Source organism: Lagenorhynchus albirostris, chromosome 1 (assembly GCF_949774975.1).
Source record: "Lagenorhynchus albirostris chromosome 1, mLagAlb1.1, whole genome shotgun sequence".
In the NCBI taxonomy this organism is placed as follows: domain Eukaryota; kingdom Metazoa; phylum Chordata; class Mammalia; order Artiodactyla; family Delphinidae; genus Lagenorhynchus; species Lagenorhynchus albirostris.
The window spans coordinates 75,490,318-75,514,193 of NC_083095.1; the positions used below are offsets into that span (position 1 = coordinate 75,490,318).

General features: G+C 39.9%; 2 gene segments (V, D, J or C); both read right to left on the minus strand.

The window, feature by feature from the left end:
* Positions 1-3,009: 3,009 nt before the first annotated feature.
* LOC132528192 (T cell receptor alpha variable 16-like) lies at positions 3,010-3,574 on the minus strand. The segment is given in 2 exon segments: positions 3,010-3,347; positions 3,463-3,574. Coding segments are annotated over 2 exon segments (450 nt in total).
* Positions 3,575-8,901: 5,327 nt separating this feature from the next.
* LOC132528201 (T cell receptor alpha variable 20-like) lies at positions 8,902-9,549 on the minus strand. The segment is given in 2 exon segments: positions 8,902-9,284; positions 9,452-9,549. Coding segments are annotated over 2 exon segments (435 nt in total).
* Between the last annotated feature and the right edge of the window lie 14,327 nt (positions 9,550-23,876).

Below are 23,876 nucleotides of genomic sequence, written 5' to 3' on the forward strand. Positions count from 1 at the left end.
TGTGTCAACGTCTTTCCCCAGCCACCTCGATGCTTGGTCAGTGATCCCATGAGCAAAGTGGCCTTGCTAGCAGGAATGGAACATATGCATGAAGTCAAAAACATTGATTTCCCCTTACCAAGCTTGACCTAGCTAATGCTGTTGCTCAGTGACTAATCTGCCAAACTCAGAGACTAATGCTGAGCCCCTGATATGGTGTCATTCCCCAGAGAGACTGCCCAGACACCTGATGACGAGTGGATTGCATTAGACATCTTCCATGATGGAGATGACTGAGATGTGTTCACGCAGGAGTAGACACAGATACTTGCACATGGATTTGTCTTCCTTGCTCATTGTACTCTGCCAGCATCATCCTTATAAACTCACAGAATGCCTAATTTCATCAAGGGATTGCCCACAGTATTTCTTCTGAGGAAGAAGCTATTCTCACTGCACAAGATTACAGCAGTGGGCACATGTCCATGGGATTATTTATCTTACCTCATACCCCATCACCCAGAAGTGGCTGGCCTGTTGAAATGTGGAATGGCTTATTGATTCCATTATAGCACCAGTTGGAAAACAACTCTGTAAAAAGATGGGATTCTGTCTTATATGGTGCAATGTATGCTTTATAGCAGAGACTATTATATGATGTTTTCTCCCGCATACCCAGAATGCATGAGTCCAGGAATCAAGGAAGTGGCTCTGGGAGTGGACGCTCTCACGATTATTACCAGTAACCTACTAGCAGTATTTTTGCTCCCAATGTTTGTAACTTTGAGCTGTATTGGTTTGGAGGTCTTACTCTCTGAAAGGAGGAAGGCTTTCACCAGGGGACACAGCAATAATTTCACTGAATTGGAAGATAAGACAGCCATGTGGCCAGTTGGGCTACATATGTCTCACAGCAATGAATAGAAAATGAGGTTACTCTACTGACTGGAGTGATTGATACCAATTACCAAGGAGGAATTAGGTAGCTGCTACACAACAGATATAAAGAGGACTATGTCTGGAACCCAGGAGATTTCCTAGGGGAGCCTCTGGGAACTTCCAAGCCTGATACTAAACGTTAACGTTAAATTACAGCAAGCAATAAAAAGACAAGATTTTTGAGTACTCAGACCCTTTGAGAATGAAGATTTGGATCACACCACTAGGGAAGTAACCTAATCCACTGAGGTTATGGCTGAGGGCAGGGAAAATATAAACTGTGTAATAAAAGAAAGAAGCCATCCATGTCAACTGCAGTATCGTGACCAAATTGGGAATCTAAGAATGTAGTACTTTTCTGTATTTTCTTTTTGCTCTTTATATGTGTGTTCCTTTGTATACATTGCCATTTTCTTCTTTCTCCTCACCATAATTATTTTATATGCAGATTGTCAGAGATTAACTTTACAATTTAGTCTGTGTATAACAGCATTTTCAGTGAAATTTCCTCTGAATTTTAGAAGTAATTAATACAACCAGTGATCCGTAGTGACTGCTGGGATTATGGGTCTCCTCATTTGGGGGAAATGATGAGAACATCTTCACTTGTTCAAAGGACAGCTTTAGCTTGTTAGAGAGAAACAGAGTCATTTCACCGTGTTTGGAAGTTCAAATGTGTATGGAGAGGTGTGTAGGAAAGATCAGAAAGATAAGGCATGCCACTTATCAATTTATTGCCTTTCAATTATAAATCCACCCTTCATGGATTCAGAGGGTGACTCTGGACGTGGACCTTGTAAACATTTCTCCTTCGCCAGCTGGCATTATGTTAAGCTTTGTCAGTAGAGGGAACGGGAAGGACACTGCAGGAAGAAGCAGCATCTCTTCCAGGTCCTGCCATATTTTCCACACTTCTTTTTTGTTTTTGTTTTTGTTTTGCGTTGCGCCGGCCACTTGCTGCTATGGCCCCTCCTGCTGCGGAGCACAGGCTCTGGACGCACAGGCCCAGCGGCCATGGCTCACAGGCCCAGCCGCTCCGCGGCATGTGGGATCTTCCCGGACCGGGGTACGAACCCGTGTCCCCTGCATCGGCAGGCGTACTGTCAACCACTGCGCCACCAGGGAAGCCCTTCCACACTTCTTGTTCCTGCAGTGCTTGGCCATCCTGTGGGACACCAGTGATGCTCACCTCCAGCAACGTTTACTGACAGCCCCCCAGGTGGTTTCTTGGCAGGTTTCACAATCACCCAAGCAAATTCAGCAGCACACCCTTGCCAGCTTCCTATAAATTGTGTTGGAACCCTGGGAGGTGTTCTTCTGCCTGTCAACCTTGTTCTCTGGCAACTCAGCAAACTTCCGCATCCAGCAGGCTGCAGCCACACACTCCCCAGTGAAGCCTGAGTCATTGGCTTGGTAGGAGAAGGGGGTACAAATTACAACGTGTTAGTTTCCTCGGAACTCTGGCTTAGTCCTAGAGATAACAGCGTCTCCCTACCTATGCTATTCTTATGTTCTTTAGAGTTCTTTTTACTCACTAGTAAATAACTCCCTGTTATTAGTTAATAATTCTTTATATTAAACTTTCCTTGTTCAAATTGCTGTGATGTTTCTCCTGATTGCACTTGATTTGGGTAGTATGGGTCCATGAAGTGCATGAGAGGAAAGGCATTAGCTGTAGAAAGATCAGCGACCACATGTCGGGAAACAGTATCCTCCTTTTCAGGAACTGTGCTTCAGTACGTGGTGATGAGCACACGTGGGGGTGGATGCTACGGCAGAGGAGATAGAGAGGAGGGACTGCACCACTTAAGCCTGGGGAGACCCTCTGGGCCAAGAAAAGGATTTTTATGCCATTTCATAGTTTTATTTCAAAAGTATTTTGCCAGGTACTAATCTATAGAATAAATGCACTTACTATTTTAAAAATTAATTTAGGCATTGTAGGTAATGAGAATTTCCTTGAACAAATTTTTGAGATTAATCTATAGCTAACTGACAACTGATGGCAACTGTATCTGAGAGAGAAACTCAGTGTCAGTCTCTAGAGAGAGAATGCCCCACTGTGGCCAAATAGGGAACTTAGAAATATTTTCAGTAACTCTTAAGGGGTTTGTGCTCTGCTTCCTTTGTAAAACCAGTTACTGTGTCCCTCAGAGCACAGTAATACACCGCTGAGTCTTCCTCTTGAGCTGATAGTTTTTTCAGATGGAAGGATGCCTCACCCTTGTTGAGGTCAGCCGTGAAACCTCTGATACTCTCTCTTGAGCTGTGTCTCAGGAGTAACTGGAGGTGTTGTTTGGGGTAGCGTACATACCAGAAGAGCTCAGGACTCCCAGGATATGAGTAATTGCACTTCACCTGCACTGGGGACCCTTCAAAGTTGGAGATGTGGTCCTCAGGCTGAGTCACTGTCTGGGCTCTTGTTCCTCCTGTAACACCAATTCTGGATCAGGGAATGTCTTGCAGACAGAGGAGAATAGTTCGTTAAACTGATTCTAAATTAGAAGACGAGAGAAAGATAGAATAAAAAGAGACTTTACTCACTGAGTGTGAATATCATCACAAGCACTGAGATGAGGGTGGGCTTCATGTCTGAGCTGTGAGGAAACAGGAAGCTCCTTTCTGCAGGTTTTTCCTGGAAACAGTTCAGCCACATGGACACCCTGACAGAGCAGTGAGTGAGTTTACACTGGCATGTAATGTAAAATCTCTTCCTCAAAGGGCTGGCTGCTTTCTGGCTTTCTGTCGAGTTCAAGTTGTGTAGCATCTTCCTCTAGAGGCCCTATCTGATACTGCAGATAATCTCGGGCTTCAGGAGGCCTTCAGTTCTGAAACAGAATGGTGAGGGATTTCCTCCACAGTTAGTAAGACAAAGTGTAATGCTGTACTAAGTGAAGAAGCATGTTACCAGAAAGGTCCAGATAGAGATATCGACGGAACATAATAGAAAGTCCAAACATACAAATTATTTATGGAAATTTAGTTATCAAAAAATAGGGAAAAGATGGTATATTCAGTAAAATATGTCTTCATGAATGGAGAGTCATCTAGAGATCAGCAATTAAATTTGGATGCACACCTTAACATCAGCTATGAAATACATTCCAAAGAGAGATAATTAATATTTTAAATAAAATAAAAGCATATTTCTATAAATTTAGGATGGTCATGAATTTTCTAAACATGAGAGTCAGAAAGAATAAGGGAAAATATTGATAGATCAGCCTTCACAGAAATTTAAGCTTCTGTACAAGTATGTTAATGAAATGTGTAAACATTACCATATCAAGGTATTTTCCATTCATCATCATTGATTCTGACCTTCCTCACACCAGGAATGGCGCTTTAGAATTTTAGTTCTACAGGTTTTTTTGACGTAAGAATAAGGCAGTTCTACAACCTAAGTGTCCATCATCGGATGAATGGATAAAGAAGATGTGGCACATATAATACAATTTAATATTACTCAGCCATAAAAAGAAAGGAAATTGAGCTATTTGTAATGAGGTGGATAGACCTAGAGTCTGTCATACAGAGTGAAGTAAGTCAGAAAGAGAGAGACAAATACCATATGCTAACACATATATATGGAATTTAAGAAAAAAAAATGTCATGAAGGACCTAGGGGTAAGACAGGAATAAAGACACAGACCTACTAGAGAATGGACTTGAGGATATGTGGAGGGGGAAGGGTAAGCTGTGACAAAGCGAGAGAGTGGCATGGACATATATACACTACCAAACGTAAGGTAGATATCTAGTGGGAAGCAGCCGCATAGCACAGGGAGATAAGCTCAGTCCTTTGTGACGGCCTGGAGCAGTGGGATAGGGAGGGTGGGAGGGAGGCAGACGAAAGAGGGAAGAGATATGGGAACATATGTATATATGTATAACTGATTCATTTTGTTGTAAAGCAGAAACTAACACACCATTGTAAAGCAATTATACTCCAATAAAGATGTTAAAAAAAAAAAAAGAATAAGGTAGATTTAAAATGTCCCTGATCCCCTGTGCTTAGCCAAGGAACTTCTGTGGAAGCCAGCCCTGCTGTGCCAACAGAGCTTAAGTGAGGTGTCCCATTGAGGCTCATATAGAAATCTGGGGTCAGTAGCAGGGAACTCCAGGATGAAGAGCAGAAAACAATAGGTTGTAGAGAAAGCTTGGCATGTACAGATCAATGGACATCTAAGAAGGAAACTAGTTGTTTGGGGAAAGCCTTTCCTCTAGCCCCCAAATAGCTGAGAAGAAAGTAACAGGTAGGCTGAGTCCCAGCTGTCCTTAACGAAGAGGAGTACAAGGAGATAGGAGAGCAAAGAGATTTCCTTCTAGTTTTTCAGCAAAGTACTGGCATTGTTGCTTAGACCAGTGCCCTACTGTCTGCTACATTGCTGATCACAGGTATAGAAATACCTAGGCTTTCCACCCTCACAACATTGCCTCCACTGAAAGTGCCCCAGTAATCAGACATGTCAGGAAGGAGTAAAGAAAGGGAAATGATACCTCAGAGAAAAATAAGGGCTTCATCTGGGGAAAATATAGTCTGAAAAAATTATCAGAGTCAGTGACACAATTTCCCTAGCCAAAAATCAGGACACATAGTTTGACAGTGATCAAGAATTCATTTACAAGGAAGCTCTCACAAAGAAAGAATATCTCACTCAATGCATTGTTTATTTATTGAATCTCTTAGAAGAAAACATAGGAAAAATACTCTTTGACATAAATCACAGCAAGATCTTTAATGACCCACCTCCTAGAGTAAGGAAAATAAAAACAAAAATAAACAAATTGGACCTAATTAAACTTAAAAGCTTTTGCACAAAGTCTACAGATTGTTGTAAAGAATCCAGAAATAGTAAAAAGATTAATTAAAATTATGAGGTATAATATATTTAAACTTTAGAACAGAGGAGGAAATATTAAGAAATAACTGACTCATGGCCTTTAACATATAGAGAGGTTTTGTTTTTTAATTAAAAATAAAGAATGAAAACAAATAAACAACGAACACTTACAAAAATCTTTGATCCAATAGCATCCATCATCATAACAGTAGCCCTTGTCATACAATTAAAACTTTCTCCATTTCACGTTTGAGTACCTGCAGTTACAAAAGACATTCCACTAACAGCTGGCCTAGCTCATTAACGTGACAAAAACTTGCACTTACATCAGTTTTATACCAAATCTCACCATTCATTAAACCATGGATAAATTTCTTTTTGCTGTTGTTGAAAACAAGTCATTACCTTGTTTATCATTAAAAAAGAGATTTTTTTTTTACTAATCAAAATAGGATATGGTTTAATCAGAATAAGGTGTTATGTGCATTAGGTGTCCCCAGGTGGGTTCTGAGGTTCTCTAACCACCTAACATCTAAGTGAATACACAACACATACATTTTCATATCATCCATCCTCCTGAAATTCAGCAGTCTTCCATTTATAGTGTTTTTCAGAGTAAAATCTCCCAGTCACTTGAACCAAACTCATCAAGTAACTCACTAAAAAAGTAAACCCCCAACCTCATGCCAGACCTATTGAATCAGAATCTGTTGATCAGAATAAGACATATTTTTTCTAAATGTGATTCTTAAATGTACAGTAAAATTTGAGAAATACTGTCCAATTGGTTAACTCTGGAGTTTTTATTTTTTAATCTCATCTTATATTGCCTGCAGCATTTACTTTATCTCAGAAATCCCTTCATCTTTAAACATTCTTAAGCCTTAGTTTTCCTCAAATGAGGATGGGTTAATATTACTTTGCGGTTTTTAGATTATAAAATGAGTTGTAAAGTGCTTAGCAATGGACTTGGCATATGGTAAGTGTTCCATAAATGATAATAAAGATGATTGTGGTAATGATGCGAATGACAAAATAAGGGCAGGTGGAAACAAGGATCCCATGATAATTCTCTGATCTCTTTCCCTGAACACATTGGGCAGACTTTAAAGCTGTAAACCCAAAAGATTAAAATTAAACAAACCCAGATGGTGTGGATAAAAGAATACCTCTCTTTCCCTAAATCAGGAAATTTCCACTTCTGCTTTCCTTCTTTGTAGACCTTGCCTCTTCCCCTCCCCACACGGGAGGGGTGAGGAGGGCTGACTCTGTTGTTCGCAGTCCATTTATGAGTAGGAAATTAGTCCTTAGTCTAACTTAAAGTGTAGGACTGAAGACTCCACTCACTCTGCTTATATTGCTTGCATTTTAAGTCTTTCCCTGCCTGTGATAATAAGCAAATCTAAGGAGAGCTAATTTAGTACGCTGTGATTGGCTACCTCTTTCTCTTTCTCTTTCAGCTCAGATACTTGAAAATCAAGTCAACCCTTGGCTAGTTTGAGGCGTGGCCTATCTCTCCTACTCATCCTTATAGGAATTCTGAGCTTGCTTTTCTGGATTCAGAAGGAAGTAGGAAACTCCACTTAGGCCTGAACCTCAACCCACCTTTCCTGCTTTAGAAGTAATCAGGTCCTGGTTCGGCTGAAAGTCCTTCTTCACTTTCCATTTGTATTAAGCTAATACATATAAGCATCCTCAGGAATCTTCCCAGTGGTGAGCAGGGCAGGATTTGGCCATTCTTACGTCCCTGGAATTATCATCATGGGACATAAAATCCCCACTTCAAATGGAAATTACCAAACATTTTAGTTGAATAATAATGAATATATGACATATTGAAACATGTGGGATACAGCAAAAGCAGTACAGAAGGTCCCTGACTTAACGGATTTCTGACTTTATGATGGTATAAAAGTGATATGCATTAAGTAGAAACCACACTTCAAATTTTGAATTTTGATCTTTTCCTGGGCTAGTATGATGCTCTATTTTGATGCTGGACAGCTCCCAGCCAGTCACTGGATCACAAGGGTAAACGACCACTAGTAGTGGTAAATGACCACACTAGTACCAAACGTAAAATAGATAGCTAGTGGGAAGCTGCTGCATAGCACAGGGAGATCAGCTCGGTGCTTTGTGACCACCTAGAGGTGTGGGATAGGGAGGGTGGGAGGGAGACACAAGAGGTAGGAGATATGGGGATATATGTATATGTATAGCTGATTCACTTCGTTATAAAGCAGAACCTAACACGCCATTGTAAAGCAATTATACTCCAATAAAGATGTTAAAAAAAACAAAGCAAAACCAGTCTGAACCCAGACAACCACTCTGCTTTTTGTTTTCAGTACAGTATTCAATAAATTACATGAGACAGTCAGCACCATATGATAAAATAGGCTTTGTTTTAGATAATCTTGCCCAACTGTAGGCTAATATAAGTGTTCTGAGCACGTTCAAGGTAAGCTAGGCTAAGCTATGATGTCCGGAGTTTAGGTGTATTAAATGCACTTTTGACTTAAGATATTTTCAACTTATGATGGGTTTATTGGGACGTAACCCCACTGAAAGTCAAGGAATATTTGTAATTAGAGGCAAATTTATGGATTTAAATTATATTTGTTAGGAAAGAAGAAATGTTGAGAATTAATAGTCAAACTTGCAACTCAAAGAACTAGAAAAAGTAGCAAGATAAATAAAGTAAAGGTAGCAAATAATAAACTATGTGCGGAAATTACTAAATTCACCAACTTTCACAAGAAAAAAAAACATATAAAGAACCCCTTACCCGTTAAAGTAACTGAATCCATAATTGAAGGATTATTAAGTTTCTCCCATAAGTGAAACTATGCTTAGATGGCTCACTAGTGAACTTTCTGAAAATTAAAAAAAAATTATTAAAAACCCTGCACAAATTCTTCTATAGATAGAAAAGGAGCCATAAATTGCAACTTATCTAATGAACTATTATCATCTTGATACCAAAATCTGACCTAAACATATTAATGAAAGAAAAAGTTGAATACCAGTATCACTCAGGATCCTGGACAGAATGAACTGTAACCTCTGCTGTCTGGCTGTGTCACAAGATTTCATTCTCCATAGGACTACTTGGAAAGAGGTTCTGGGTGCTAAGTAACTACTTCTTCGAGGAGGGGAAACACCAAAGATGCCCTGATTCCAGAGCCCCAGCTGCAGGGTTTGTGTACAGGCTGCAGGTGCCTGGGGAGCACTGTGTCTCCGCAGCACAGAGGTAAGTGGCTGAGTCTTCAGGTTTAGGGGCTGCGATGTGCAGAGAGCTTCCCTTCTTTAACAAGGTGGCTTTTAGTCTTTCGTTCTGCTTTTCGTCCCCAACTGAGTAAAGAAGGAAGAGGAGTTCGGGTCCCTTCCCAGGATCCTGTCTATACCACAGTAGCCCGTTAAAACTACTGACCGTGTAGCTGCAGTTGAGGATGAGACTGTCTCCCTCCTGGATTTTCAGGGTCTGAGGACTCTGCTCCACCTTGTCTTCTCCCCTCAACCCTGTTCAGGAAAACAAAATCGGAAGTGAAACAAAGCTTTCAGTTCAGCAGTTTTGAAAAATTCCAACAAAAAGCCTGGGATGAGCTGAGACTAAACCCCTCTGTCTCTTCTCTCCAGCTTTGGATAAATGTGCCCTTATGGTTCTCATCTCTTAACCTCCAACTTACAGCCAAGCTGAAGCCACAAGACTATGAATGCACATTCCAGCATGTTCTCCATCCTGATATCACACTCTTGATACAATTTTAATGATTCCAAATCTTCTCCCCTGAGGAGCTGCTCCTGTGTCTTAGTTCTCCTTTTCTAATGCACGAGATAGCCTTTCTGTGGGTGGCTCAGCCAATCAAGAGCAAATCCTCTAGTAGCTGTCATGCTTTTGACCCTTAAGGCACTGGAGGAATGAGAGGAATGGAACCACTGCCACCTGGTGGTCACAAACACAAACATCTCACAGGACCCACTCCATGCCCCCTACAAAGACAAAAATTGATGGGAGGACATTTTTTATATTGGTGGGCATAGTGCGTATGAGGTTTAAAGTAGTAATCAGAAAAGCCTTCTCTGCCTGCAATTTGAATCGTTTCATTTTTCCTTGTTTGGCCTTTAAAGCTAAACTGCTACCAGAGGTTATAAAAGTTGAACCCAAGCATAGGTGTAATGGATTGTGTTTCTCTTTATAGTACACAAGAATCTCAGCAGGTGAGACCTTAAAAGGACTAGAGTGCTGAAAAAAGCGGGGGGATAAAAGAGCTGTGGATATGTCTGGAGACCTCTTTGACAGAGAATTGGGAACATAAGTTAAGAAACCATTGCTTCAAATAATTTTATGCCTGGCTACAGGGACCAAGTGTTACTACAGCTGAGGGTCACGAACTTGATAGATCTTAGGAGAAGAGGAGGGAAGAGCATGGCAGAGGGAAAGCAGAGCTCTCCATTCTAGACCCTGGAGAGATCAGAACATCACAGGGCAGAGTGGGGAACAGGAAGATACATATAGCAAAACTCGTATTGTTTAATTTGTTTGGTTCTATGACACTCCGCTGGGTTTTTTTGTTTTGTTTTGTTTTTGTTTTTACATCTTTATTGGAGTATAATTGCTTTACAATGGTTAGTTTCTGCTTTATAACAAAGTGAATCAGTTATACATATACATATGTTCCCATATCTCTTCCCCCTTGCGTCTCCCTCCCTCCCACCCTCCCTATCCCACCCCTCCAGGCGGTCACAAAGCACCGAGCTGATATCCCTGTGCTATGCCGCTGCTTCCCACTAGCTATCTACCTTATATTTGTTAGTGTATATATGTCCATGCCTCTCTCTCGCTTTGTCACAGCTCACCCTTCCCCCTCCCCATATCCTCAAGTCCATTCTCTAGTAGGTCTGTGTCTTTATTCCTGTCTTACCCCTAGGTTCTTCATGACATTTTTTTCTTAAATTCCATATATATGTGTTAGCATACAGTGCTTGTCTTTCTCTTTCTGACTTATTTCACTCTGTATGACAGACTCTAGGTCTACCACCTCATTACAAACAGCTCAATTTCGTTTCTTTTTATGGCTGAGTAATATAAAATTGTATTATATGTGCCACATCTTCTTTATCCATTCATCCGATGATGGACACTTAGGTTGTTTCCATCTCCGGGCTATTGTAAATAGAACTGCAATGAACATTTTAGTACATGACTCTTTTTGAATTATGGATTTCTCAGGGTACATGCTCAGTATTGGGATTGCTGGCTTATATGACAGTTGTATTTGTAGTTTTTTAAGGAACGTCCATACTGTTCTCCACAGTGCCTGTATCAATTTACATTCCCACCACCAGTGCAAGAGGGTTCCCTTTTCTCAACACCCTCTCCAGCATGTATTGTTTCTAGATTTTTTGATGATGGCCATTCTGACCGGTGTGAGATGATATCTCATTGTAGTTTTGATTTGCATTTCTCTAATGATTAATGATGTTGAGCATTCTTTCATGTGTTTGTTGGCAGTCTGTATATCTTCTTTAGAGAAATGTCTATTTAGGTCTTCTGCCCATTTTTGGATTGGGTTGTTTGTCTTTTTCTTATTGAGCTGCATGAGCTGCTTATAAATTTTGGAGATTCATCCTTTGTCAGTTGCTTCATTTGCAAATATATTGTCCCATTCTGAGGGTTGTCTTTTGGTCTTGTTTATGGTTTCCTTTGCTGTACAAAAGCTTTGAAGTTTTATTAGGTCCCATTTGTTTATTTTTGTTTTTATTTACACTTCTCTAGGAGGTGGGTCAAAAAGGAACTTGCTGTGTTTTATGTCATAGAGTATTCTGCCTATGTTTTCCTCTAAGAGTTTGATAGTTTCTGGCCTTACAGTTAGGTCTTTAATCCATTTTGAGCTTATTTTTGTGTATGGTGTTAGGGAGTGATCTAATCTCAAACTTTTACATGTAGCTGTCCAGTTTTCCCAGCACCACTTAGTGTAGAGGCTGTCCTTTCTCCACTGTACATTCCTGCCTCCTTTATCAAAGATAAGGTGACCATATGTGTGTGGGTTTGTCTCTGGGCTTTCTATCCTGTTCCATTGATCTATCTTTCTGTTTTTGTGGCAGTACCCTACTTTCTTGATTACTATAGCTTTGTAGTATAGTCTGAAGTCAGGGAGCCTGATTCCTCCAGCTCCGTTTTTCGTTCTCAAAATTGCTTTGGCTATTCGGGGTCTTTTGTGTTTCCATACAAATTGTGAAATATTTTGTTCTAGTTCTGTGAAAAATCCCAGTGGTAGTTTGATAGGGATTGCATTGAATCTGTAGATTGCTTTGGGTAGTAGAGTCATTTTCATGATGTTGATTCTTCCAATCCAAGAACATGGTATAGCTCTCCATCTATTTGTATCATCTTTAATATCTTCCATCAGTGTCTTATAATTTTCTGCATATAGGTCTTTTGTCTCTTTAGGTAGGTTTATTCCTAGATATTTTATTCTTTTTGTTGCAATGGTAAATGGGAGTGTTTTCTTGATTTCACTTTCAGATTTTTCATCATTAGTGTATAGGAATACCAGAGATTTCTGTGCATTAATTTTGTTTCCTGTAACTTTACCAAATTCATTGATTAGCTCTAGTAGTTTTCTGGTAGCATCTTTAGGATTCTCTATGTATAGTATCATGTCATCTGCAAACAGTGACAGCTTTACTTCTTCTTTTCCGACTTGGATTCCTTTTATTTCCTTTTCTTTTCTGATTGCTGTGGCTAAAACTTCCAAAACTATGTTGAATAAGAGCAGTGAGAGTGGGCAACCTTGTCTTTTTCCTGATTTTAGAGGAAGTGGTTTCAGTTTTTCACCATTGAAGATGATGTTGGCTGTGGGTTTGTCATACATGGCCTTTATTATGTTGAGGAATGTTCCCTCTATGCCTGCTTTCTGCAGGGATTTTATCATAAATGGGTGTTGAATTTTGTTGAAAGCTTTCTCTGCGTCTATTCAGATGATCATATGGTTTTTCTCCTTCAGTTTGTTAATATGGTATATCACATTGATTGATTTGCGTATATTGAAGAATCCTTGCATTCCTGAAATAAACCCCAGTTGATCATGGTGTATGATCCTTTTAATGTGCTGTTGGATTCTGTTTGCTAGTATTTTGTTGAGGATTTTTGCATCTGTATTCATCAGTGATATTGGCCTGTAGTTTTCTTTCTTTGTGACATCCTTGTCTGGTTTTGGTATCAGAGTGATGGTGGCCTCGTAGAATGAGTTTTGGAGTGTTCCTCCCTCTGCTATATTTTGCAAGAGTTTGAGAAGGATAGGTGTTAGCTCTTCTCTAAAAGTTTGGTAGAATTCACCTGTGAAGACACCTGGTCCTGGGCTTTTGTTTGTTGGAAGATTTTTAATCCCAGTTTCAATTTCAGTGCTTGTGATCGGTCTGTTCATATTTTCTATTTCTTCCTGATTCAGTCTTGGCAGGTTGTGCATTTCTAAGATATGTCCGTTTCTTCCAGGTTGTCCATTTTATTGGCATAGAGTTGCTTGTAGTAATCTCTCATGGTCTTTTGTATTTCTGCAGTGTCAGTTGTTACCTCTCCTTTTTCATTTCTAATTCTATTGATTTGAGTCTTCTCCCTTATTTTCTTGATGAGTCTGGCTAATGGTTTATCAATTTTGTGTATCTTCTCAAAAAACCAGCTTTTAGTTTTTTTGATCTTTGCTATCGTTTCCTTCTTTTTTTTTTCATTTATTTCTGATTTGATTTTCATGATTTCTTTCCTTCTGCTAACTTTGGGGGTTGTTTGTTCTTTCTCCAATTGCTTTAGGTCCAAGGTTAGGTTGTTTATTCGAGATGTTTCCTATTTCTTAAGGTAGGATTGTATTGCTATAAACTTCCCTCTTAGTACTGCTTTTGCTGCATCCCATAGATTTTGGGCCATCGTGTCTCCATTGTCATTTGTTTCTAGGTATTTTTTTTATTTCCTCTTTGATTTCTTCAGTGATCACTTCGTTATTAAGTAGTGTATTGTTCATCCTCCATGTGTTTGTATTTTTTACATATCTTTTCCTGTAATTGATATCTAGTCTCATAGCGTTGTGATCGGAAAAGGTACTTGATATAATTTCAATTTTCTTAAATTTACGAAGGCTTGATTTGTGACCCAAGGTATGATCTATCCTGGAGAATGTTCGATGAGAACTTGAGAAAAATGTGTATTCTGTTGTTTTGGGATGGAATGTCCTATAAATATCAATTAAGTCCATCTTGTTTAATGTATCATTTAAAGCTTGTGTTTCATTATTTATTTTCATTTTGGATGATCTGTCCATTGGTGAAAGTGGGGTGTTAAAGCCCCCTATTATGAATGTGTTACTGTCAATTTCCTCTTTTATGGCTGTTACTATTTTCCTGATGTATTGAGGTGCTCCTATGTTGGGTGCATAAATATTTACAATTGTTATATCTTCTTCTTGGATCGATCCCTTGATCATTATGTAGTGTCCTTCTTTGTCTCTTCTAATAGTCTTTATTTTAAAGTCTATTTTGTCTGATATGAGAATTGCTACTCCAGCTTTCTTTTGGTTTCCATTTGCATGAAATATCTTTTTCCATCCCCTTACTTTCAGTCTCTATGTGTCTCTAGGTCTGAAGTGGGTCTATTGTAGACAGAAAATATATGGGTCTTGTTTTTGTATCCATTCAGCCAATCTGTGTCTTTTGGTGGGAGCATTTAGTCCATTTACATTTAAGGTAATTATCGATATGTATGTTCCTATTCCCATTTTCTTAATTGTTTTGGGTTCGTTATTGTAGGTCTTTTCCTTCTCTTGTGTTTCTTGCCTAGAGAAGTTCCTTTAGCAGTTGTTGTAAAGCTGGTTTGGTGGTGCTGAACTCTCTCAGCTTTTCCTTGTCTGTAAAGGTTTTAATTGCTCCATCAAATCTGAATGAGATCCTTGCTGGGTAATCTTGGTTGCAGGTTTTTCTCCTTCATCACTTTAAATATGTCCTGCCAGTCCCTTCTGGCTTGCAGAGTTTCTGCTGAAAGATCAGCTCTTAACCTTATGGGGATTCCCTTGTGTGTTAGTTGTTGTTTTTCCCTTGCTGCTTTTAATATGTTCTCTTTGTATTTAATTTTTGACAGTTTGATTAGTATGTGTCTTGGCGTGTTTCTCCTTGCTTTTACCCTGTATGGGACTCTCTGTGCTGCCTGGACTTGATTAACTATTTCCTTTTCCATATTAGGGAAGTTTTCATCTATAATCTCTTCAAATATTTTCTCAGTCCCTTTTTTTTCTCTTCTTCTTCTGGAATCCCTATAATTTAAATGTTGGTGCATTTAATGTTGTCCCAGAGGTCTCTGAGACTTTCCCAGTTCTTTTCATTCTTTTTTCTTTATTCTGCTCTGCAGTAGTTATTTCCACTTTTATCTTCCAGGTCACTTATCTGTTCTTCTGCCTCAGTTATTCTGCTATTGATCCCATCTAGAGTATTTTTAATTTCATTTATTGTGTTGTTCATTGTTGTTTGTTTCATCTTTAGTTCTTCTAGGTCCTTATTAAATGTTTCTTGCATTTTGTCTATTCTATTTCCAAGATTTTGGATCATCTTTACTATCATTATTCTGAATTATTTTTCAGGTAGACTGCCTATTTCCTCTTCATTTGTTAGGTCTGGTGGGGTTTTATCTTGCTCCTTCATCTGCTGTGTGTTTCGCTGTCTTCTCGTTTTGCTTATCTTACTGTGTTTGGGGTCTCCTTTTTGCAGGCTGCAGGTTCGTAGTTCCCGTTGTTTTTGGTGTCTGTTCCCAGTGGCTAAGGTTGGTTCAGTGGGTTGTGTAGGCTTCCTGGTGGAGGGGACTAGTGCCTGTGTTCTGGTGGATGAGGCTGGATCTTGTCTTTCTGGTGGGCAGGTCCACATCTGGTGGTGTGTTTTGGGGTGTCTGTGGACTTATGATTTTAGGCAGCCTCTCTGCTAATGGGTGGGATTGTGTTCGTGTCTTGCTAGTTGTTTGGCATAGGATGTCCAGCACTGTAGCTTGCTGGGCGTTGAGTGAAGCTGGGTGCTAGTGTTGAGATGGAGATCTCTGGGAGATTTTCACCGTTTGATATTATGTGGAGCTGGGAGGTCTCTTGTGGACCAGTGTCCTGAAGTTGGCTCTCCCACCTCAGAGGCACAGCACTGACTCCTGGCTGTAGCACCAAGAGCCTTTCATCCACACGGCTCAGAATAAGGGAGAAAAAGTAGAAAGAAAGAATTAGTAGAAGTAGAAAGAAAGAAAGAAAGGAGGGAGGGAGGAAGGAGGGAAGGAAGGAAAACAGAAAGAAAGAAGATAAACTAAAATAAAATAAGATAAAATATAATAAAGTTATTAAAATTAAAAAAAAATATTAAGAGAAAAAAAAACGGATGGATAGAACCCTAGGGCAAATGGTGGAAGCAAAGCTATGCAGACAAAATCTCACACAGAAGCAAACACACTCTCAAAAAGAGGAAAAGGGGGACTTCCCTGGCGGTCCAGTGGTTGAGACTCCACGCTTCCAATGCAAGGAGTGCAGGTTCGATCCCTGGTCAGGGGACAAAGATCCCACGTGCCACACAGCACGGCCAATAAATAAATAAACATAAAAAAAAATAAAGAGAAAAGGGGAAAAAATCATAAATCTTCCTCTCAAGGTCTACCTTCTTAATTTGGGATGATTCGTTGTCTATTCATGTATTCCACAGATGCAGGGTATGTCAAGTTGATTGTGGAGCTTTAATCCGCTGCTTCTGAGGCTTCTGGGAGAGATTTCCCTTTCTCTTCTTTGTTCTCACAGCTCTCAGGGGGCTCAGCTTTGGATTTGGCCCCGCCTCTGCGTGTAGGTCGTTGGAGGACGTCTGTTCTTCGCTCAGACAAGACGGGGTTAAAGGAGCCGCTGATTCGAGGGCTCCGGCTCACTCAGGCGGGGCGGAGGGCGGGGCACGGAGGGCGGGGCGAGCGTGCGGCGGCAGAGGCCAGCGTGACGTTGCACCAGCCTGAGGCGCGCAGTGCGTTCTTCCGGGGGAGTTGTCCCTGGATCCCGGGACCCTGGGAAAGGCGGGCTGCACAGGCTACCCTGAAGGGGGTTGTGGAGAGTGACCTGTGCTCGCACACAGGCTTCTCGGTGGCGGCAGCAGCAGCCTTAGCGTCTCCTGCCCGTCTCTGGGGTCCGCGCTTTTAGCCGCGGCTCGCGCCCGTCTCTGGAGCTCCTTTAAGCAGCGCTCTTAATCCCCTCTCCTCGTGCACCAGAAAACAACGAGGGAAGAAAAAGTCTCTTGCCTCTTCAGCAGGTCCAGACTTTTCCCCGGACTCCCTTCCGGCTAGCCGTGGCGCATTAACCCCCTGCAGGCTGTGTTCGCGCCACCAACCCCAGTCCTCTCCCGGCGCTCCGACCGAAGCCCGAGTCTCAGCTCCCAGCCCCGCCTGCCCTGGCGGGTGAGCAGACAAGCCTCTCGGCCAGGTGAGTGCCCGTCGGCCCTGACTCTCTGTGCGGGAATCTCTCCGCTTTTCCCTCCGCACCCCTGTTGCTGTGCTCTCCTTCGTGGCTCCGAAGCTTTCCCCCTCCACCACCCGCAGTCTCCGCCCCCCGCAGTCTCCGCCCGCGAAGGGGCTTCCCAGTGTGTGGAAACGTTTCTTCCTTCACAGCTCCCTCCCACTGGTGCAGGTCCCGTCCCTATCCTTTTGTCTCTGTTTATTCTTTTTTCTTTTTCCCTACCCATGTATGTGGGGGGTTTCTTGCCTTTTGGGAGGTCTGAGGTCTTCTGCCAGCGTTCAGTAGGTGTTCTGTAGGAGTTGTTCCCCGTGTAGATGTATTTCTGGTGTATCTGTGGGGAGGAAGGTGATCTCCGCATCTTACTCTTCCGCCATCTTCCCGGAAGCCGCACTCCATTGGGTTTTGTCATTGAACATGTGTTGATGTTGCAGAGTTGACCACCATTTATATAAGGTCTCCTCAGACTTGTCCGAAGAGCACACTCTACCCCCATTAGCTACAACCCAGAAAAAGAACATCAACTCTCAGACGCACTGCTTTGATGTCACTTCATCCCTCACCCACTCAGGGACTAGAAAAGAATAAGCTGCACAGAATTTATTGCACTAACAGTGTAGGTAAGGGGTTTGTTGTTCTTTGACTTTTTCTTTGAAAATCTGATAATTTCTCAGTGATCTAAAAGTCATTAAACTAACTTGTATCCATTTTCTCATCCTTTGATTTGATTTATTCTAGTCACACTTAGCAAACTCTGACTCTTACAAATCATAATTAAAAGGATGTGTTTCTCTGTTTCTGAATGTGTGTCTCAGAAAGAACGTGAAAAAGATAACTGCAGGATTAATGCAGGAGCTCTTTGTAGGATAGGCTCTAAAAGAACCCAGAAGCTGAATGTGTGATGTGTAATGAAACCAAGGAGATAATTTTTATGAAATTTGTTTCTAATTTAAAAAAGAATTTTTTTAATTTGAAATAATTATAGATTCATAGAAGTTTCCAAAAATGTACAGGGAAGCTCTGTGTACTCTTTACCCTATGTCCTCCAGGGGTCTCTAAACCAGGAAATTAACATTGGTACAACCCACAGGACTTAGATTTCCACAGTTTACATGCAGCCATTTATGTGTGTGTGTAGTTCTATGCAACTTTACACATGTACAGATTCATGCATTCATGTATATCACATGTATACGTTCACTGCCACAATCAAGATGCACAGCTGTTTCATAACCACAAGGCTTCCTCATGCCACCCCTTTGTAGCCACACCCACCCCTTCCCTAGTCCTTAACCCCTGACAATCACTAACCTGTTCTTCATCCCTACGATTTTGTTATTTTAATAATGTTATATAAATGGAATTATATAGAAGTAAGCATTGAGATTTTTTTCACTCAGAATGAGTAGTAAAAACATGAGATTTGTCCAGGTAATAGTGTGTATCCAACCTGTTTGTTTCTTTTTATTTCTGAGTAGTATTCCATGGTAGAGACGTCCCACAGTTTGTTTAACCAGTCACCTACTAAGGGACATCAGGTTTCCATATTTTGGCTGCTATGGATAAAGCTGTTATGAATATTCAGGTACAGAGTTTTATGTAAATAAAGTCTTCTATTTATCTAGGATAAGTATCCAAGTCTGCATTGCATGTTTAGTTTTATAAGAAATTGCCAGGCCATTTTCCAGAGTGCCTGTATCATTCTATATTCCCATCAGCAATTTATGAGTGATCCAGTTTTCCCCACATGTTTGCCAGAATTAGGTGTTGTCACTATTTTTTATTTTAGCCCCACTGATAGTTGTATAGTGATATTTCATTGTGGTTTTAATTTGCGTTTCTCTGATGGCTAATGATGTTGAGCATCTTTTCATGTGCTGATTTGCAATCTGTATATCCTCTTTGGTGAAATATCAATCTGATTCTTTCACCCGTTTTTCTAATTGGTTGTTCATTTTCTATACCATTTAGCTTTTAGAGTTCTTTATATATTCTAGATACAAGTACTATGTCAGATACATGGTTTGTAAATATTTACCCCCAGTCTGTAGCTTATCCTTTCATATTCTTAACAGGGTCTTTTGTAGAGGAAAAGTTTTTAAATTTGATTCAGTTAGGGGTGTGTGTGTGTGTGTATGTTCGTGTGTGTGTGTATCATACTTTTGGTGTCAAATCTAAGATTTACTTAGCTCCAGTCCTGAAGATTTTGTCTTTTTTTTTTCAAGTTTCATAGTTTATATTTTACATTTAAGTCTATGATCCATTTTGAGTTGATTTTTATAATGCATATTTTTAAGAAGATCTTTTTTAGAAAATAGGAATCTGTCATCATCTTTGTCTTAAGCTTTACGTATTTGCTGTTATCAAGTAACTAGTTCAAAGCAACATAACCAAAATGTAGCTTGAGCATTTCTCATACAAGATTGAAAAAAACTTGTATGCTTTGAGCCTGTGAGCTTCCCTTTTTATACTTACTGTGATTTCTCTAAATTAAAAGTAAAGTTAGAACTATAGAACAAACCCAAACCCTTCTCAACATATCAGCCTCTGAAATCATCTATCATGTATTACAGGGCAATGTTTTCTAGTATAGATTTGGAAAATGGTTACATCTATCTTATGATCAAGGATAACTTCTGTCTTTCCTAAAATTCACATTCTTTTAAACTTTAAAATTCTCCGAGAAAAAAATGCCTATTAATATTTAAGTCATCAAAGTGAACTAAAGTGAGAGTCTTTTCCTTGCTCTAACTTCTTTCCTATAATGGAACATGTGTTTCTTGAAAAAGAGAATATTCTCTACAAATAGTCACAAGAAAGAGAATTGCCTCTTTCTCTTATTACTTTTTGCTAAAATTACATGCTTCCATCTACCTTTTTGCACAGTCACCATTCCAAGGTCAAATAGCTCATTTCCCCAAGGATGTAGTGACTCTTCTTTCTGCTGTGCCAGAGGCAGAGTCCTGATTTTTGCTCTCGTAGGAGAACTTTTAAAATACCAATATTACAATCGAGGATAATACTTCCTAAAAGTTTTCTTAAGGGTTGAGAATCCAGGAACTGAAAAGGATTCTTGATTGAAATAATTCAGCCCTTGGAACCAGAATCAGGAAATTAGAAAAACAGACAAGATATTTTTCTTGTCTCAAGCTAGGACTCCCAATGGTAGGAATATCTACCCCCAAACTAGGTCACTAGACTGGAAATTAAAAATATACAAAGAAGCAGAACAAGTGATGGCAATGGTAAAGATAAATAGAAACAGATAGTTCGACACCATCCAATTGTACTCATGGGCAACATCTAGTGTATGGAGAACACCTATTATAAAAACGTCATTTCCTTTGAGCCCTAGGAATTAGGATGGAAAGGAAAAGTATTGAGACTCAAAGAGAACTAAGTTAACTGTGATTTTCTTTCGGCCTGGACCACTCCCCCACTCTCTGCCCACTGCCACCCTTAGCTTTATAGGACTCATATCTCTAGCCACAGGAAATAAATATTTGAGGCTGAAATTCTAAGATAAAAGCTCTAGAGAAGAAAGCAGAAAAGAGATAATACAGGAATACGTCTTCACCAGGTGAAACCGGAATACTCACCGATAAGAGGGACTTCCAAGTCCACAAGAAAATGAATTAGATATACAAATTCCTATAGACTCACTCAGATGATGAAGATGGCTCTGTCTATGCCAACAAGAGGGAGACCATCTAATTGCAAACCGAAAATAGTACCATGTGACGAAAATCTGTACAAACAGAAAGGGGATTTATGGTACATGGAAATAGAAGTATACTTATGGTGATGAGAATTGGACGAATACAAGAACTAATTGATACACAATTATCTAACAGCATCCAAAGGGTAGAAGCTCTGTGTCTGTTGATATTATCAATTAATTCATTCTTCAGTTAGCCAATATGTAATGTGCAGCCACTATGTGCCATGTACTGTGTAATGTACAATACATACATGTTTCCTGACTGTATGGAACTCACAGTTACGGGCATAGCAGGAATTTTAGAAGTCTATACATAAGTATAGATATAGATGTAGATTATAAAAACATATTAATTGCAACATTTCCTTTTGTCTTGGACTTGGAAGAGAGCCTTCAGTACATGAGAACCGATGGAGAGAGTCCACAATACATGCTTGGGTACACTTCCAAAACATATATGAAGTGCATTTGTTCAACTTTCCTTAGCCTATCATGCAGAGTAATGATATATGAGAAAACTGATAATTCACTGAAGAGTTAGAGCAAACAGAAGTGAAGCTGTGATGGTGTGTCTTCCTCAATCTTCCTCAAGCCAAGTTAGAGGAGATTCAGAAGATTGGCTCAGAGAGTTTGAAATGAATCCCCTGGAGTTTGGAGGATTCAGAGGGTCACACTAGGCGGCAATGACAATTTCTCTCACTTTACTGTACTTATGGCCAGAATGCTGATTACTCTGTTATTTTTATCTCTGTGTATATGTGACAGAAAGGTGGCTCATACTTGTTAAATTGAGTGAGAAGCTAGAGAAAGATGATGATGAGGTATGACACAGAGTCAGGTAGACATGAGTAAAATGTCAGAGAGAGAGAGAATAACACAAAGAGAGGACACAGTCTAGAGCTAAACCTTGCAGACGCACAATAGTTAATGACTGGAAGGGAGATGAAGGTGTGTGCGGGAGTGAGAGAGGGAACAGCCCAAGAAGTAGGTACAAACCTCAGAGAGTGTTTTGTCAGAGAAGAAGCTGTTTCTCTAAGAAAGAGAGAAACTTTCTCTAAGGAAGAGAGAATTTGAAGCAAGAGTAAATGGTCACAACTCATGTGTCTAAAGTTTCTGAGAGGTCAGCAATGATGAGGTTTGGAAATTGCGGTTGATTTACAACACCGAGGTTATTAGCACTCTTTGAGGGCTTAGCTAGTGGAGGAATTAAAGCCAGATATATGTATACCCTTTAATCCAGAAATTCTAATAATATGCCCAATAGCAGTGTGTAAATATGTTCACCAAAGAACGTGTATAAGAATATTCATAATACCACTATTGATAACAGCCAAAGGCAGGAAAAATCCAAAGAACCAGTTAAGCAGGTAGCTAAATAAATTCTGGTATGTTCATACAGCAATGAGAACAAACAAACTAAACTGTATACAACATGGATGACTGTTAGAAATCTGATATTAAGAAAAGAATCCAGATAGAAAAAATCCAAGCTATACTATTTTAGTTGTATAATGTTCAGAAATGGGCAAAACCAATCTATCTATGGGACTGTGGTTTCCTTGGAAGGATGGTAGTGACTAGAAGGGGAAAAAACAGGGTTTCTGAAGAGCAAAACCAAGCAAGAAAGAGCAGCAGACCCAGCTTCAGTCTCTGGGAGCTCATGAATTGTTCAAATGAAGCTTCACAAAGTCCCTTTTTTAACACAAGGACAGACTTGGGGTTCAGTATGACAAGCATCAACTATAGCAACACAGGTTGCAACAGGGAAGTCATTGAGGTTTGGGGTCTTTCAGGTTTTTCTAATCACGTACAAGAGATCCAACATTAGTTGACTGCCATTTTCCAATCAGATATATCCGATGTCCATAAATTCTAGTTTATTTGCAATGAATAATCTAGAAATACCCTGGGTGTCCTGCTAAGGTCATTCTGGATAAGAACTTAGTACGGAACAACTCCTAAAAACTCCTCTTTACTTTTCAAGTATAAATGAGATTACTGTGTCCACAAAGGGGTCAGCTCAGGAAACCCCAAAGGCCTCAGGTGACCTCAGAGGAAGCAGAAAACAAGTTACAGGCACACTGTTAATGCATTCCTTCCCAGATGGCATTTACTTATTTATTGGCAAAATAATCTGATGGAGATATTAGAAATATTAGAGTTATGTGACAATCAAGAAAATTTAAAAAGGCGATTATGATTAGACAGCTCATTGATTAAGGAGACGGGATATGATTTGGGGGATGTTAGGGATCAAGTAGAGACTAGTGACCGTGATTTTACAACGGCTGCAGTTTGAGCTGGTATGCATGTTATCCAAAACATTCTAGAAGATTTCTCAGACTTTCAAAGTACAAATAGATTGAAATAATTGTTAAAAAAGATAGGTCATTGATTATTTTCGGTCTGGTGTTTTTAAAAATTTTTGCTAACTTTTGGGAATCCTCCTTTGAGTACCTCTCGCCAATACCGCTTCCTGCACCAGATTCTAAGATACATTTTTCCTGCTTCAAATGTTGGATTTATTCCCTTGTAAACTACTTACATCTATTTTCTTCATTAAAAGTTGTCCCTAAAGACCTTACTTACTTCCAATACATTTTACGAAATTTAAGTGTTTAGTTAATTACTTCATGACTTGGCTACATAAGTCTATCGTGGTCTCTCTCTCTCTCTCTCCTTCTCCCTGACACACACACACACACACGCACGCACGAACGCACGCACGCGCGCGCACACACGCACACACTTATGCTTTCTGATCTGGAAAGTTGTTCTGTATTAGGATCATTGTTTTTTGTATAGTAGGGATAGAAAATCCTTACACAAGGAAGAATATCTTTCTTTTTGGAATTCCAGATGAAAACATATCCACCAGGTTAATTGCCACCTAATATC